Below are 19,186 nucleotides of genomic sequence, written 5' to 3'. Positions count from 1 at the left end.
AAATGAGCTCATTTTTTGTAGAAATATTATCCACGGTAGAAAGATGACATCTACAAAAACATCAAGTCGTAAATAAACTTATAGAGAGATGAAGGCCATTGTATGAATTGTTGTATAAAAAAAATATTGTATATTGATCCTGTCCCTTTACATAGTAGTTTAACTATGACAATTTATATTCACATATGAAAATATGTATTTGCAAAGTAGTTTACATTTGCAGATGTATATTTGCATACGAAAATTCACTTTTTTCAATTAATAGGGGGTATCTCAAATAGTTTTTAGGGGTGTTTTTGTCAGTGCAAAATATTTCACTGACGGAAATCATTAGTTAGGGGGGTATCTCAAATGATTTTCAAAGCAGGGGGTATCTCAAAAAAAAAACTTATCAAATAGGGGGTATCTCAAATTACCCCAAAAAAAAAGGACGGTGGAAGCTAGTTTGTGGAAAAATGACGAACCCAAATCATGTGATTCCAATCTCCTCCATATGCAGACAAGGTAAGTCAAATAGAAGAATCAATTTGGTAAATAATTGTTTGCTAAACAAGCTAGAATTGTAGAAAGTGAGCAAATTGAGAAGCTAGCCAATGACTTTATGTGGTTTGCCATATTTTGAACCTACGTCCGCAAAGAAGAAATAGTACGATTGTTGTATATTACACACAATGGTAAATGGTGTTAGTTGTAGTAAGAAAGACAATTGTAGAAGGTGAGTTGGGGGAGAAGACCATGAGACCTTGGTTACTCTTTCCTTCCTATTTTATAGAAGATGATTCATAAGTGACTCAAGTCATTAGCCATTTACATTATTTACACTGTTGAGAATAATGAATTTGTAACCATCATATAACTAATCTCTACTACTAATATAGCCTATAATGATCATGGCCTCTTAAATTCATTCGGGACTTTTTGTGACGCATAATACCCTTGATGAATAATAAAATTAGATGCCTAGCTATTTATTAATGAGGACTACTTTGTCTTTTTATGTGTTTATAAATTTTCAGTACCGATATTGTCTTTAAATAAAGCAATTGCTTAACACCTTTAAATAGGGCCAATCAGTCTTTTCATGTGGGAGTATATTAGAAAACCAAATCCACGCCATTCTCATTTGTATGCATTACTATTAATGTCATTTAATTAGCAATAATTGCGTTATTTAATAAGAGGTTAAGAAATGGAAAAGTCTAATTAGAGAATTAGAACCGATTTTTTTTCATTCTCTCCCACATCCTGGAACTAGCACAGAAGCCTAAAACCGATGCTTACCCCTTCTTCGTCTCACATAAAATTTCTTAGAAGACCTCTCCCATCTCAAAATAATAAAGGGGGTCAACAACACGGCTAATCGAGCATAGAAACAGAGAAAATAATGGGCGACTAAAAGGCATATAAGAGTACCCGAACAAGAAAAACTGAAGCAACTGATTGCTCAACAAAGCTCGACGAAGAGGTTGTTGAGGAGCAGAGAAGGTGGGGTGGGTTTGTTTTTTTGGTGAGTCTTAATATGTGTCTATTAATTTCTTATTATTGTTTAAGTTTCTCAATACGTTATGAAGACATACTGTTATATCTTCCCCTTCGCTAGCAGAACTATGATTAGTCATTATGAAATTTCTGGGTGTTGTTTTTTCTTTTAAATCCATTGCCCATCAGTATTGTGAAATGTCATTTGATGGATATTATCTATTTTATATAATTTGTTTACGTGATTTTACAATTTTCTCTAAATATATGCCTATGAATTGCAGAGGTTAAACCTGGGGAGCCAGTTCTGGATTGGCCTACCAGAAAAAGAGTGGATCTAGGCACAGCTCATGGATTAGAGTACCTTCACGAACATTGTAATCCAAAGATATTATTCATCGTGATCACCAATTGAAAAATCTTTGTGTGGATGTTAATTACAATTTATTTGCAGGTTCTCTGTGTGATGCTACTACAAAATGCTCGGTTGAAATCAAAAGATATTTCCACTCGTGCACTGGCAATTGACTTACTTGGAACTGTTGCTGCGCGGTTGAAACATGTTGTTGTCCTTTGCAAACAAGATAGATTTTGAACTTTGCAACATTTGATTAGTCGAGATACTGCTGAGCACAATTACCCAGAGGACATGTGCGCAGTTTGTCTTGATGCAAGGGGTGGCAAAATTTGATATATTTGCCATGGTTGTCAGAGAGCTTTCCATACAGATTGTATGGTAGTTGCAGGGCATGATGTTCCTACACGTGGTTCATTTTGCCGGTTTTGCTCTGTAAAGAAGCGGTGATTGTTCTGCAATTATACTACAAGTTGCGACAAAGGCGATGGGGAAAGAATCACAATCAGAAAGGCATGCAATTCGAAGCTTCAAAATCTGTTACTAAAGTCAAAGTCGTTCAACAAATGTTTCTAAATTACTTGCCGGATGCTACATCTACTGATGATGCACATCTTTTTGTTCGCTGGTCTATAAAATATTGGAACATATTTTTGATAAGGTTTTGTGTCCATCTCTATTGATGCTTCTGACTTACGTGCTGGTTTTATCTTTTGTCGGTGGTACAAAGATGACACAACTTGGAGATAACGGAGGTGGAGATATATAGGTAACCTTCGATTCCTTAGTTATTTATTTGCATCAATCTATTTCATTTTCAATGATTGTTGGTTCAATTGATTTATTTTTTGAAGTTGTGCTTTTCTTTTTATAATGGGATTCATGGTGGTACCTTGCATCAAGTAGGATGATTAGTCCCTTCTTGACTATTAGGACGTACTAATACCAAGTTCTATACTGATTTTGCTTCATGTTATTTGATTATGATATGGTAATTTATGGATTTTTCCGTTAAGTCTTTAGCTGTGAGTGATGTTTTGGCTTCCTCAATTATTATGTTAAATATGATAAGCTCTTCAAATATATACTATGTATCATTACGAACTTGATTACAGCCTTTAAGTCCAACAGGATGCAACTTATTAATGAATCAATTTTCAACTAATCATAGTTTATAATTGATTATCCATTCTTTGGTCTATGGTACTGTTTGTATTTATTGAGGCAAACCAAGAGGCATATAGTTATTATGCTTGTGACCTCTGACTTTGCGTTGCTTACAATAGGACTCTTGGATAAAAGAAAACATCGCATGAACTTGGATGAGGTAGTTTGACTAGAAAAAACGAAAGTTCATCATACGTTAGTGAAGAACGAATGAACTTAGAGTAACATCGCATGAACCTGGATGAGGTAGTTTGACTAGAAAAAACGAAAGTTTATCATACGTTAGTGAAGAACGAATGAACTTAGAGTCTCTTCGAGAATTACGCAAACCTGTGGCAGTGGATACTTCTTCAATTTTACACTTACAATGGGAAACGAGATATGTTGGAGTTACTAATTTGCTTTGACTTTCTATTAAAGCTTTGAATAAGTAGATGCTATGTATTTCCTTTTAGAAGCACATGACATTAGGTGAACAGGAATTCTAACTATTTCTTTCCACACTTTAGCATTCATGACTGCTTTACAAATATAGTTTTAGACTTTTAGTAGTATTAGTAGTAACGATATTGTTTTAAGATTCCATTGCCATACTATCCAAGTACATATAATATTGATTGAGCACTGGATTTCTTCATGACTACCCTAAATTTGACATGCGTAGTTTTTTTGAAGCATGCAACTATTATATTACTAAGCTTGGAAAAGGGAAACATTCAAGCAAACATTGTTAAACATTTATGTCAAAAGATTATAATCATTAAAACCTTTGGTCAAGCGTTTAAAGCAGTCAAAGCCGTGCTATTGAAGAATTTGTTATCAAGTATTAAAATGAGGTACCTGAACTCCTTAAATTTGACCGGAGCAGAATGTACTGAAAATTTTGAGGTTAGCTTAATGATGCGTCGAATACTGCTAAATTATAGAATGCTTACTTCAAATTATAAGGGAAGCTATCTTTTCATAGCGCACTCTCTGGGGAATGCTATCTATCTGTCGATTTTTACTATTTTCATAAAAAAATAGTAAATAGTAAAGGTGTCACAGGTCATGTACTCATCCACTAGATGGACGAAAAACAACTTCACCAAAACCAGTATTGCGTATTAGCAAGGTGACCTTTTGGATTATACTTATAGTTTGTTATGCTTTCTATATTTTATTTATGTTGTTAAATTATGTAAGCATGCATCCATTCCTTCTAATTGTTTTAGAAAAAAAGATGAGCAATTAAGGGACGAAAGAAACACACTGTTTTTTATCTGATTCATTGAAGCAACATGTGAGGTATCTTCTCACTTTTTTTTTAATCTTCTTTTTACATATATTTATGATTTGTAGGAAATTATTCATGATCTATGTCACAAAGCAACATTGTGATCAATCGTCTCTAGGAAGCCTTCATAACCAATGTTTGAGCAATCGCTATTAGTATTTAGTGAAAACACGGGTTATTTCATAACCGATGTTTAAGCAATTGGTATTAGTATCTAGTGAAAACATAGGTCATTCTTTCAAAATTATGCTCTCTGTCTTGATGGATTGTGAGAACTTAACACTTACGGCTGTGGCAATAAAAGTACCAACATTACATCTCATGTCCCACTTCTTAATACTATTTTCTTTTTCCATGACATTTAAGTAATCTGTCTCATGTGATAACCTTATTTTGAACTGCTAAATAGGTTAGGAAGATCGTTGCGACTGATGCAGCTACACTTTTAATCTTCAGTTTGCAAGTGAGGGTGATGTCCGAGTTGGTACTTTCTCAAACACTAATGCACAAAGGTTTAGCTTCTCCTTGAATTATAAGTGCTTCTGAATTAGTATTTTTTTTTTAAAGTTTGGTTAATGAGGCTTTCTTTTGATACCACCTATTGTTGTGTTAGCATTAACCCTTATATGTGGTAATGCAATAGCCCCAAAGGCTTCTGCCATCCTTATATATAAGATATGCATTATAGGATTTGTTGTGTAGGATAGGAATGTGATTTATAACTAGGTTTCAAGGGGTATGGTCTCCAATGATGTCCCATTGGGAATTCTCTTCCCTTTTCGAAATTAGTCATTTAATTGGAATGTGAAATAATTTGTTACAAACTTCACATCTTGATAAGCAAAATAACCCTAAGACATTCATGAGGCCGGGGAGCTAGAATGCCTCGAATATGATATTTATTTCTTTTTAAAATAGAATTTTGGTTTTTGCCAGCATAGTCCTGTTTTACTCTAATTAACTTTATAAATCTTTTGTCTATTCAAAAAATTAGTTTGCAAAAGAGGTGGTCTTCCTTGCTACTTAAAACCAAATTTTAAGGTATTGGTTCTCTATTATGACTTAGACTAATAGGTTTGTGGAAACTCATTCTTAGGTGTTATTATTAGTTAATATTAGACTGGATTTGAGTGCATTGCATGCTGTTTAAGTCGACTGACTACTGTATGAATTCTCTAAACTTGGAGGGTTTATTCTTAATGAATTCTCTAAAGATCCCACTATTGTATTTGAGACTGCCACAAAAGAAAGAAGGTATTTTATTGTCGCACATAGCCTATTTCAATTTGCATAAGCCAACTTAACATCCCCTTTCATTTTCCTCTAACTACCAGTATGGCGTTTCAGTATACCGTCTGGAAATTTAAAAACTTCTCTTTCGCCTACAACACCATTTATTTTTAAAATACTATCCTAGCATATATGGGTTTCTTTGATTGCTAATAAAAGAGGTATGTCAAGCAAATGTTGCTCGACTCCTTTTGCCGTCATACCGACATATTCATGTGGTAGTGTGCAATTAACATTAGATATATGCTCATTATTGATGATCTTTTCTCTGCAATACGTAATTTTTTTTTCGAACTTAGAACATATTTTGTCATAGTTCTATACGAGACTCATCAAATTTACTCGAGGTCATCTGAGAATGAAAGCTAAAATGTCAAATGAGGGCGGGGGGTGGTTGTAGAACACTTAACACTCCCTTCCTATATTTCAGGAATGGTTTTAACACGATTTCTTTGGGTATCTTGCTTTGAATATTGTCTGCTGATCCAACCATTATATTGACACCTCCATTATGTTGTGTTTCCTTCTTCAGGCTTGCGGCTTTTGATTGTTTTGAATTCTCAGTATGATTTTGGAGCCTGCGTAAAGGATAGCTATTAAATTGTGTTGGCTATTGAGTAATGTTGTTGTATCAGATTCTTTGGGTCCAAATATATTTCACTGAAGCAATGAGCTTCTAGATCATTTCAACCATGTGTTTTTGTTTTTGTCTTTCTAACCTATACCTAAATGAATTTTTGTTTAGCTAGCTATACTACTATTTTCTTCATTTTCAGTTTAACTAATATATTTGTCAGTGTACTTCTTAGGGCTGTTCATAAAAACCGGAGAACCGAAAAACCGAACCGAACCGCACCGAACCGGCCATTTTTTTCGGTTTTCAAATGTTTCGGTTCGGTTCTCGGTTCATAAAAACAAAACCGAATCCAATCGGTTCGGCTCACAATTTGACCCTTCGGTTAACCGAGACAAACCGAACCGGACCATTTATAAATATTTAAATATACTAAAAATTCGTTGGGCTCAGAACAATTTGGGCTTTGAACAATTATTACCAAGCGTCCAACACTTCTGTGATGAGTCATAGGTGCTCAGACCATGTGTAAGAACAAGTCACAAACAAGCCAGCTTATAAAGACTTTGGTCTAATGATTCTTCATTTTCCTTGATGTGGGACTAAATCATTGACTTTGCAATGAAAGACCGAGTAACCCATTTTCCTTCTTGTAACCAATTCTTCCAACAAGTCATCAATTCTAACTCCTATACCCATAAACTTGACTACTTATCACCAAATTCAAATGAACCCCATTATTTAACAAAACAAATTTAACATAATCGTTGCAATCAATCCAAAAAAACCCCATAAACTTTACTAGTTATCATAACAATTTTGAGAGACACACATACATATGTACATTGAAACAACTAATAAAGATCCTTAACATGGATTTCTTTCTCCACATAGATCCCTACCTCTTGATTTTGATCCAATTAACTGAGAAGGTGTCTCAATTAATGAACCGTTCAACACGTCTAAATGAAGCTTTTTCAGTTGTGAGGAATGTCCCTATGATTCGGCCTTTGCTGCCCGCTCCAGGGCTTACTCCATGGCCTATTTTGAACTTGAGATAATTCTCCCTGTGCCTCAAGAGTGGGAAAAGAGATAGATGTTCTGTGTTGGCTTGGTAGTAAGGTGGCTTTCTTCGATGTTGTACTTTATGTTTGAAGGTTGTAAATAACTTTCATGCTTCTTGCTACTCATGTATATTTGTGTTTGTACTAGAATTTAAATCGTGTCTATATATATTTGTTGAACCGCTAGTCTGCTACATACCAAGCTTTGAAGGAGTCCATATTATTGTTGAACAACAAAATGGTCCTCATCTCTCTCTTGAGCTTGTAAATTTATAGTCCCACATCGCCCAAACTAGAAACAATAATAAAATTACAAGTTTATAAATATATGGGCTTGGTGGTTTAACCAAACATTGGGCTTGGGCTTGGTGCAAGGTGCAAAACAGGTCTTATGTCAATAAATAAGAATTTTTGGAAAAGGGGCTTAAGTATCGGTTTATAAACCGAACCGAACCGAATTTACTGTTCGGTCTGCACCCGGTTTTTGTGGTTCACCGGTTTGTTAACGGTTTTGTTTTCAGGAACCGAATACTAACGGTTCGGCTCAAGGTTTTACCTAAAACCGGACCGAACCGAACCGTGGACACCCCTAGTACTTCTTTCACATGGTGTTGCACCGAACACAAAGTCACTTCTTAGTATTTTGCCTTCACCCAATTCCTGTTAACTCTTTTTTTGGTTGATAACCCATGTATTCCTATAGCTTGGTTTTTTACTGTACTGATTATGCTTTGGTCTTTGTGGTCCTGGCAGGTGACTATGTATAATTTGTACATTATAGAAACTTTTATCCTTTTTTTTTTTTTTTATCCAGCTTTTTTTTTTTTTTTTGTAAGCAACTCATTTCTAAAATGCTCCTTCCAATCATATCTATCTACACATATTCTACCACAGTCAAATTTCATTACTATATTGGGAAATAGCTAAGTGGGTATTATGTAATCCGATGAGTGTCAAACTTATGCAGCAAATTTGTCAGAATTCAATTCACTTTTCTTTAACCCAGTTCAACTTTCTCTATGCAGCAAACTCCGCTGGACTAAGTGCAAGATTGGCACAAAGTATCGAAATTTGTGTCCTTCCGGCGATGTGTACTTTATTGAGTGAATGGATACTTTTGTGCAACAATATTAAGTGGTTTGAGATTGATTCAGTGAGTTGAAATGTTTGCCAGTTCATTGATGTGTATTTTATTGAGTGGAGCAATTAATATTTATTTCTTCATCAAATTGCATAGCTATTGGGGCTATCGTTGGTGGCACATTCGTGCATACGGATGCTAGAAACTTCAGCCAATCATGTAGAAGGCAGTTTTTTTAAATTGTTTACATGCCTATTATAATTGAAATGGTATCACATAATCTTTGCCATTTTGGGTTGTGCGCGTGTTTGTTCTAATTGGTTATTTTATATATATGGTTCTCAAAACTCCACCTTATCACTTTTTCCTCTCTTCTACCGCCACATTCTTTTGCTATCTTCCATACCAATTAGTTTACCAATTAATTCTCCAAGCTGTAGCTATGGAGAGAATTATCAACAATCAAGCCTGTCCTTGGAAAGTTTTGCGCCGAAACTGGTTTTGCAAAGCCACAAGTTATAAGAATGTCTGGATATGTGCATTGCGTTTACTAAGGATTGCTTCTAGAAATGCTTTGAAAGCCTCCATAAGGTTGTGAGCACCACATGAATATTCTAAGATCATTGTTCGTCATTGAAATGAAACAACTCTCATGGAAGTTTATTTTATGACTGGCTCGATATAAGATTAGTCGTCCTTCTTTTTCTTTCTTGCAATTGTTTGTCAGGGTTTGGGGTGTTCCTACGCTGGATGTGTCTATATCTTATTTTGGACCTAAAGCTGCTTTGGCTTGATAAGCTAGGATGTACCATCCTAATCCACCAAAAAATAGTGGTCAGAATTCCAAGTACTGGTTCCTGGTTATTAAGTACATCTCTATTCTCTACTACCTTTAACTTTATTGCTGTGCCTATTTTTTCTTCAATTTGTACCCTTTTTAAACGTGAAACATGCACATTTATGAAGAAATTCGTTTGTCTATCTAATCTTGAAGCCGGAAAAAAAAATGTGGTGACCAACCACCTCCATGGCATCACGGCTTTATGTGGTTTTGCATCCTCACGACGCTGTGCAGATACGGATATACCACAACGGGTGCACGCGTTGCTCTACCTCCTATGTGTTTGGTCCAATTAGGTCCAATCAAACAGACTCAACCACTTTATTGAAACTATTCACAAGGGCCAAAAAATTGAAAAGTGGGAAAAAATGATAGAGAGTTAGCAATAATAAGATTGTCAGAATATATGTATCAGACATGGTTATTTTAGCACCAGTTCCATCAAACAATTTTTAGTGTAATTGCTTTTAAATTTCAATTTTGGGATTTTGTTGAATTTCTATTGTAGAATTTTAGCACCAATTCCATCAAACATCTTTACCACGTAATAAATAAAGAGGCTTTGTCGAGCCAGCCGGATAAGCTGTCATGGTGTCCGCACTTTTTGTCTCTTTCTGCTTTGCATTTTTGTTACTTTTTTTGTCTTTAGCCAACGTGTGTAACACGTGCTCAATGATAGTGATATTTAACTACACTAATAATTGATATGATTAGACCAAAGAATGTCTTGTCCATTCCTTACCACACTGCTACCATGTGTACTCAATGCTAAGAGTAATACCAAATGCTACCCATGCATGTCATCATCTGATCAATTTGAAGGTAAATATATGCACTTGCAATCGCAATCATGCATGAATGCATGATTATTTATGAGAAAAATCCAAGAAGAATATATATGGGAAGTAGCATGAGATATGATATCAATCTTATCACACTTGTTATATTAACGAAAAGGAAAACAAGCCATCATTGAAAAGAAACACATTTTGCATAAACATCTTTTTTTTTTTTTTTTTTTTTTTTTCCATTAAATCATTCAAATACATATATTAGTATCCATGTTTGGTCAAAGAAACATATAAATGTTCTATTCAATTTCATCAACTCTTTCCTTAGTAATATGTTCAAAATATATAACAGTTAATCATAAATTTAGATCACTAAAACTAAAAGATGAAAAAAAAAGGCAGGGGAGAACGTCTCGGTAACCCCAACCATAAAGAAAGAAACTCATAGATCGGTTGATTTGTTTCCTACTTTGGGTCTTTTTTTTGTTTTTATTTCTTAGTATTGTCTCGAATTCAAAACATAAATCTTTTTTTTTTTGTTGGTTTTTTTGTTAAGCAAGGGATTGACAGGCCCTCACCTGTTGTATTGATTAAGAAATTCTTACACAATTTTTCCGTTGAGCGTCCTCTTCCACACACTACAAGAAAATGGACTTTTTCCCACGATTGCCCGGTATTTTTTTCCCACGGCCTAAAACCTTTGCATATTCTCCCACATATTTTGACCGTAGCAAATGGGTTTATCTTCATTCCGTGACTTTAATACTTTTACCCACGGTTTAAATGTTTACTTGGACCGTGGGTACATCCACGAAGAGAAACCGTTGGTACCCATTTTTAGATCCAGGACGGATGTTCCATGCGTTTTGACCGTAGGAATAGGGCTACAAAATAATTCCAACACACAGAAATTAAGTTCCCCCACAACTTCTCCCCCACCGCCACATGCCTTTTCTCCTTCCCCCACTTAGCTTCTCCCCCACCACCAGTTACTTTTTCTCCTTCCCCACCGCCACTTACCTTTTCACCTTACTTTGTAAGTTCCATCTTTAGACAATTGTTTAATTTTTTTTTTAAAGTAAGGATTTTGATGACTTTCTTTTCTTCTATGTTCTTTTTCTCTAATTGTGTTGTTGGCGTGCAGATTTGAAGAGGATATTTGGGCTGATTTGAAATTCGTTTTGCAAGCCTTAATAGGTAACTGTATACCTATTAAACTAATCCACCTACTCTTTTTTTTTTCTTCTCTTTCTCCTTCTCTCATCTCAATAGATTTTACATGAATCTTATGAACTTAAATGGTTTTCAGAAATTTGTGAAGGCATATATTTCAAATGGTGTTCAGAACATCAAATTTTTATTTCAAGCACCGATTTTTATTACAATTTTCATTGTTTTATCTTTTCGTTTGTCTTTGGAATGGTTGAAAGCTAGCTTGTAAGTCTCATAGGTATTACCTGGAAACAACTAATACCTATGAGATATTTGTATTTTTTTCTTCTTCTTGTGCATTTGCGTTGTTATTTATGTATGTATTAAAACTTTTCTTTGTGTTCTGTTATGTTAGAGTTTGAAACATCAAAGGAAATGGAAGTCTGATCCAAATTACACTAAAGCTTGGTATGACAGAGGTGCAAAAGTTCATCAGGTGGAAAAGTATAGGAAGGGTGCTTGTGAGAAGTAAGTAGATTTTATTTTTGGTTTAACAAGTAAATGTCAATATTCTACCTTAGAATTTGGAGGTTTTATATTCCATCATTAGGTGGAGTTGACATAGTTTAGACTATGAAATTTATCAAATGGAAAAATAGGTTCACTTTCTTTTTTGCCTTCAAAATATAAAAATGTAAAAATGAGTTGTCAAAATCTTGTATGGAGGCTTTAATTTATAATTGATGAGACCATAAGCCCGTTTCATGTATACTGTTTATGTACTTATCACGAATTGTCTAAATGAAAAAATGTGGTGCATTGTATTGATTGAATGAATCATCTTATCTTGTCACAGTTGTGGTGCAATCACACATGATGCAAAGGCATGCATGGATAGGCCTCGGAAAAAAGGAGCAAAATGGACGAATATGTACATAGCACCTGATGAAAAGATCGAGACTTTTGAGCTTGATTACGTTGGCAAGCGGGATCGTTGGAATGGGTATGACACGGCAACATTTGCTCGTGTCATTGAAAGATACAAAGCAAGGCATGAGGCCAGGAGGAAATACTTGAAAGAGCAGCAGCGGAAAAAGTTAGAGGAGAAAAACAGTAATCCTAGTGAACAAGTTAAGGTTAGTGAGGAGAAGGAGGATGATGATGAAGATTCATTGAAGGTAGATGAAGCAAAGGTGGACGAGAGCAAACAAATGGACTTTGCAAAGGTTGAAAAGCATGTGCACTTTCGGAGGAGGTGGCAAAGACAAGAATCTAAGGTAAGTGTTTTGCTTATTTCTAAACTATGTCTAGGAGAATGGTCTGTCTTCAAATAGTCTCCCCCACTCTCTCACACACACAGCCATACACTAATTTATGTAGTTGACTAGTTTTCCTGCATCTTGAGTAGCGGTTTTTGTAGTTTATGCATCTCGAACCTTTAACTGAAGTTATTGATTTCAGGAACTTGCGAATTCGTGAGGATACGGCAAAATACCTTCTGAATCTAAACGTCAATTCTGCCCATTACGATCCCAAAACATGGTCTATGCGTGAAGTTCCTCTTTCGGACAGTGATCTGAATGAGAAGTTTTACGGAGTGAGTGTTTAAACTTTACACTTCTGATTCATTAATATACACACCTTACTCGTGGTGTTAATCAATTTGAGTTTTGTTCTTCAGGGTGACAATCAGTATATAACAAGTGGTCAAGCAATGGAGTTCAAGCAGCTTAATGTTCATGCTTGGGAACTATATGAAAAAGGGCAAGATGTTCATATGCAGGTAGCTCCTTCTCAGGCTGAATTGTTGTATAAGAATTATAAGGTTATCAAGGAGAAATTAAAGTCTAAAACAAAAGATACAATTATGGAGAAGTATGGAAATGCAGCAGCTGAAGAAGAAATTCCTAAAGAACTTCTCTTAGGACAAAGTGAGAAACAAGTTGAATATGATCGTGCTGGTAGAGTGATTAAAGACCAGGTAAGTTGTTTAACATTTATTCATGTATATGTTCATTGGTTCCCTTGTTTCATTGCCGAGCCCTAGTGTTTGGAAACCCCTTTTAGTCTTCAACAACACTTTTCATTCCCGCTTTCAATTTGGATGGCATATTTTTTCGCAAATTAAACTTCTATGGATGGGTATATCTGTCTTAGTTCACTTATTCACTTAAGCTGCAGACTAGCAGAGCTGTTGGCACTCTGTGGTCAATGTAGTCTGATTGGTCTCAACTCTCAAGTTCCATTCATTGGACAATATGAAATAGTTGAAATGGTCAACTTGAGTTCTCAGTTGTCTACTTAGGTGATCTATGGTTTCTAGGTTTTTTGGTCCATTTAGGCATCTGCTTGCCTTAAATATGATGTGCAGTCAGATTATGATCCTGGCTCTATATTGAGTGATTTTAAATCCTTTTATGGATTAATGCCCCCCTCAATCTGTTTTAGGACTGGTCTATCATTTGTAAAAACTCTGATATTTCTCGTATTTCGGTTTTTTTTCTAAATTTTGATGATTTTGAGATGTAGCTGTTCTCACATATATATGGTATTTGCAGGAGATAGCACTTCCAAGAAGTAAGTATGAGGAGGATGTCTATATTAACAACCATACATGTGTATGAGGTTCTTGATGGAAAGATCATCAGTGGGGTTACAAATGCTGCAAGCAAATAATCGAGAATGTACCATCGCTTGACTGGAGCAAATTGAATTGAGGGCCGACTCCGAAGATCTTATCTTATGAAAGCTAACATTGCTCGTAAAGAGGCCACTCAAGGTGAGTCTGCGCTCTATAAAAGATCGCTCTGTAAAAGATAGACATTCTTTTAAGTTGCTAAAATTATAAAATCAAAGAATTAAGTCGCAACTTGGGAACTCCAGTGTTGTATGCGAGGGAGGATGCATCCTATTTGGGGAGGGACTTACTATCGATATGCTGCTAGTTTGTTTAAAGGAAAATCTTGAGACTGAACATTCTTTTTCAGGCCTGTCACAAACTTCAATGAAATTGCTTACCACTTCATTGAGTGCATATATGTGCACCTCTACAACTCTAAATTACAGGTAATTGTCACTTATCTCGATGACTATGTCTATCTTTAACATAATTTTGTATGCTTTTGACACCTCACATCTACATTTTTTTTTATTAATGTGGTGTGTTTCCGTTTAAATCAGATGAAAGGTAGTGCACAAACTCAACCCCATGCGACCAATTCTACCACAAGCAGGAACTTGTCAACGGGATATCAAGGAGCTGGGTCAATAGCATATCAAGGTGTTCCAAATCAAGCAAGACACGAATTGGGTCTTACGTTTCCTTCCAATTTCCTTTTCTTTTTCAAATGTATTTAATGGAATGTTTTCCAATTTGTAGGTTTATGAGCAACAGTATAGCTGCAACGAATCGATGGGGACATCTAAGATGGTGCTTGATTATTTGCAGCTCTCTGCAAACCTGTAAGTTAGGCGACAAAACTAACCCTTTTTATTTTTCTTTTCCTGCAGACAATTATAATGATCGTTGTGCACTAGATGTCTCTGGTTCCTTTCTAATCACCTGGTGTGAATGGTCCTTGATAGTGCAGATTGTATATGTAGTGCTTTTCTAGATTTCTCCGAAGTGTCTTACTAATGAATTTTGGTCCGTTTGCATCTCTTTGCCTTAATTTCAGTGCTGGCGATGAGGGGGTACATATAAATGAACTTGCCCAACATCTTAAAAAGTTCCATTATAGAAAATCAGGTATCTCATCTCCCCAACACACACACACACACACAGAGCTTTATGGTTTGTAGTCCTTCAGCTGTCAAAATTCAACATCTTCATCGATACTATCCAAGACTAGACAATACATACAGTTTTTTGTTTGGGACACCTTGCATTTCTGATTTTGGTATTCAATCATTTGACACAGGCATTTAAGCAAACGTTTGCTCCTTTTGGTATGTGTAGAGAATCTATCGGATTACTGGAAAATGAAGGCGTGATTTACACAACAATCGACAAGAACCACTATAAGTCTGTTTTAAATGGTTGAATGCTCTTTCTTCTTCGAGCTCATCAGTGTTTGTGATTTGGTTTTTTAATCCACTTTGTCATGTTGTAGCTTTGTCCCTTTTATTATTTTCAGTTTTATTTTGTTCTCTAAAAGTTGTAGATCTTACTATGTTGAAAGAGAAATCGAGATAGTTGACAAAAGCTTACAATATTTAATTAATTTGCTAGGTCTCTGTTGATTGCCAGGATTTGTAGGTGAAATAGGAATTAAAATATCAATATTTTTTAAAAAAATAAATAACTCTGCCACGGCCCATAGCCGTCGCAAATGAACCTTTTCCCACAGTTGTCCACTTTACCCACGGTCAAATAACAACGGGCCAAAAACCAAAATTCACGAAGCAAACACCAAAGCCCATGCACTAAGACCGCAGGAAATATCTTTACCTACGGACTCAAACCGTGGGAAATACTGACCTTTTCCGACAGCTTTTCCTACGGTTTAAAACCATGGCAATACTGGCGGCAATGACCAACGCAAAGCTGTCGCTATTGGTGGGCTTTACCGACGGTCATGACTGTCGGCAAACCATTCCCGATGCACAAAAAGCCCACGGTCCTCCAACGGTCCAAAACCGTGGGAAAAGCCCTTTTCCCACGGTTTTGGACCGTGGCATAAAACCTGTTTTCTTGTAGTGACAATACTATGAAGGGACTGATCAAGGGGTGGGACAAAGGAGAAAGAAGTTACATTTTATGCATCATGTGCTGGGCTAATAGAAGCTAAATAATCTGCTGCCCTGTTCATCTCTCTTACTACATGACTGAAGGAGATGTACTCAAAGAGAAGACTCAAACTTTGAATGGCAGTGACTAGATCTAGGCAGTACCAAGGGGGCTTCTCTTGCTTGTTAATGGCTTTAACTGTCCTTAACAAATTTGATGCAACTTCTACTTTCAGAATCCCCTCTCGGAAGCATCTTTGTAACCCAACTTCAATTGCTATGAGTTCTTGGAATAACACTGATTGCATTCCTCCATTTCCTGTAAAAGTTGCAACAACTTGACCATTGCTATCCGCATTAAGTTCCTTCCTGCTTACACTTCCATCCACATTAAGTTTAACTCTATTATCGAGTGGCAGATCCCAAGAGCAACCAGTGTGAGCTGGGAGCTTGAATTGCAAGTTGAGCCCTAGTCTGGTGCTCAGAGCTCTAGAATCCATCGATTCCTTTAGTTGTGGCTTCAGAACCACAAGGTAATTTTTGAGGTCCCGTACCAATTTGTTGAACAACTCCAAAGCGGTCTTGCTAGAACCTTGAAAGCTACGTCTGTTTCTCTTTTTCCAGATGGCGTCTATTGCAACACATAGGTACACTTTGTAAACTTCCCCTAGTTCATGTCCTTTACAAAGCCTAAAAATAGAAGATACTTTTTGATTAGCAGTTCTAGAATCTGTAGAGATGCCAAGTAGTTGTTTAATCTTGGAAATGATCGACTTGTTGGGAGTAACGACACTCCAGAAAAAGGTGCTTAGAATATTCTCTACTGTTACCACACAAGCAACATGTTGAATGAGAGATAACTTTCCTTTGCACCAGTCAGTCTTGGGTAGGAATAGTGTTAGAGAAGAGCTGCCAACATGTGAAGGAGTGTCTTGGCAGAACCCATTTTCCCCACACGAAATTATACCACTTCACTTCGTTTCTAATTGGACTGAGAGCGGAATAGGCACTACTAGAAGAATAGAAACCACTCTGGTGGGGTATCCACAGTATGACTTGATCCCATTGCCAGTTTATTGGTGTTTGTGTTGGTTTTCTTTTAATGCACCATAACTTGATCCCATTGCCAGTTTGTTAATAGTCAACCACACTACCAACAAAAATCTTAATCCATTGAATAATTGACCTGAAGGATTGGTTAGGTCTGGCTAACCTTTCTTTATAATTACATTTTCCATTGAATTGCTTTTACAATACCTCGTGTTTGTTTAGTGCCAAATATTTAGTAAAAAATTTGGGATTTGCATGTGTTTTCCCATTAGAGTCGATTTGCCAAGTAATTTTGAGTTTGTCAGTATTTATTTGCGAAATTAGTTTCTTGTACATTTGCCCATTTTTTTGGCGTTTGGTAACAACAATAAGCTTTATTTGACCCATCTGATGTACATGCTCTAGTTTAATATCATTATATCAACAAAATTTACTCATTTGATTGATTATGTGATTCTGGTTTATGTCCCATTAAGTTAGTTTTGTGTAGTATTTTGCTCATGATGCGTGACCGAAGAGGTTGGGAAATATTTTGCCATTATAGGTGTTCTTAATGTATTCAAAAAAGTTATGTGAGCAATTGTAATTGCGCGCTATTTCAAAAATCTCTTTAAAAAAAACGAATATGTGCTTATAGACTTCACGAAGCATCTTGTCAAAGCTACACTTTTGTATTGCGGGTGTCCAACTTTGAGAAGATGACTCCATCCTTTAAGGCGTTAATATAGGATTAGAATCATCATACCCTCTAAAGAATTAAGGCTACATTTGATTCCCCCTCTATGCAAATTCAAAAATGACTTCCATTAGTATTAGGATATGCATTTTCCATGCTTAATACACTATTTATCAACTGACCAATCCCAAAAGATTTTGGTCACACGCTCATTTCAGTAAGATTACTTAGCATTTTTAATAATCATATCAATGGAAGCACCCCTATATCGATAAGTAAGATGTTCTCAGAGCTTGAAAAAAGAGCTTTCTGGAATTTAGTTGGATCGAAATTTGGTGATACCTAGGATCGATTTTATGTACCACAATCAGGTACATGTTGGAATGAAATCAAGTCCTACATGTATATAAGGGTATTCCAATGATCAATCGTCATCAGCCTTCTCTTTACTCCAGTTCACCAAGTATAACATATGTAATCTACAAATCATTTGTCTACATAAAACATAAAATATCTTCAGCATATATTAGAAAAAATCCATAATACTCAAATACATAAATTGCACCATGAAGAAGAAAAATAGTAGTGACAATTCAAAGAGGGAATTTCATTAGGCAATTATATATGTCCTGAAAAGGAAGATATGCCTTTCCTGTATTATGAAAATGGCATCATATCTATGCATAAACTATCAATGCCCAAACCTTCATGAGGTGGTGTCACACCAAATGAATAAAACTAATTAACAGACACAGAAGTGCATAACATTCATACATAGTTGTTATTTGTAAGAAAATAATGGAAAACTTTGCCTACATTCACACCTTATATTATGATTTGAGAACATGTAATAACAATACAAGCTTTAAGTACAAACCATTGATAACAAAAGGATCAATGTTGTATGTGCTCCAACCTGCCAACATCATCAAAGATTATAACTCTAGCTAGAGAAGAAATGCCAAATAATAGTCCCCCGTAGACAACTATTGTGAGGACGTGAATGGAGATCGATCTCTAATTTTTATTATGAGTCTAGCCAAATTTAGCAGAATCTCCTCTACTATACTAATTAAACCAAATGCAAAATGATTACATAAGACCTAAATAAATGCCTAAGCTGCAGTAGTTGAACCAACATGAAGACCTTGGTCACCCTGTAGGGGCACCTCCACCATTAGAGACACCAAAGAGAAAAGACATTTACAACAAAACTAGCTAGTTAGATCGATATCATGAACATCTTAATTATGATAGCAGAAGCTTTCTTCAATTCAAGGAGACTTACTTGAGCCCTTTGAAGGCCTAGCTAGCTTGATCCTAAACATGTAACACACGAAGAGTAAACAATTAAATGTATATATGATATGGCCATATATGACAATATTTGATTTGCATTGAGAACTACATCGATGAGAATCTATCAAAAAGAAAACTTGCTCTATGATTAGCAAAGGAGTTTATACAAATGTGGAATGCATGTAGCTCCATATATATCTTTTACCTCTAATACGGAAAAAGAAGATATTTTGTACGATTTTAGAGATATACCAAAGGAAAATACCAATTTTTTTGGCAGGTTGGAAACTAGTTGGATTACCTAACCAAATTCATATAGCAGCCACAATCGATATTTAAAACCAGTTGACCCCATCCAATTAT

General features: G+C 35.7%; 1 protein-coding gene and 1 pseudogene across 2 annotated transcripts; one reads left to right on the top strand and one right to left on the bottom strand.

Moving 5' to 3' along the window:
• The first annotated feature begins 455 nt into the window (after positions 1-455).
• LOC147510234 (pre-mRNA-splicing factor SLU7-A-like) lies at positions 456-13,890 on the top strand (annotated as a pseudogene). Its single transcript, XR_015215997.1, has 9 exons — positions 456-504; positions 1,764-1,879; positions 1,934-2,041; positions 4,687-4,761; positions 11,486-11,598; positions 11,927-12,347; positions 12,532-12,667; positions 12,752-13,051; positions 13,629-13,890. The product of XR_015215997.1 is annotated as a pre-mRNA-splicing factor SLU7-A-like (transcript).
• A 1,937-nt stretch (positions 13,891-15,827) lies between these two features.
• On the bottom strand, positions 15,828-16,298 carry LOC147510233 (uncharacterized). Its single transcript, XM_086598060.1, has one exon. It carries the CDS (start codon positions 16,296-16,298, stop codon positions 15,828-15,830), a length of 471 nt encoding a protein of 156 aa, XP_086454186.1.
• Between the last annotated feature and the right edge of the window lie 2,888 nt (positions 16,299-19,186).

This window comes from Coptis chinensis, chromosome 3, assembly GCF_015680905.1.
Source record: "Coptis chinensis isolate HL-2020 chromosome 3, ASM1568090v1, whole genome shotgun sequence".
Taxonomy (NCBI): domain Eukaryota; kingdom Viridiplantae; phylum Streptophyta; class Magnoliopsida; order Ranunculales; family Ranunculaceae; genus Coptis; species Coptis chinensis.
Note: the sequence above shows the minus strand (reverse complement) of the source record. Positions and strands in the feature narration are given on the sequence as shown.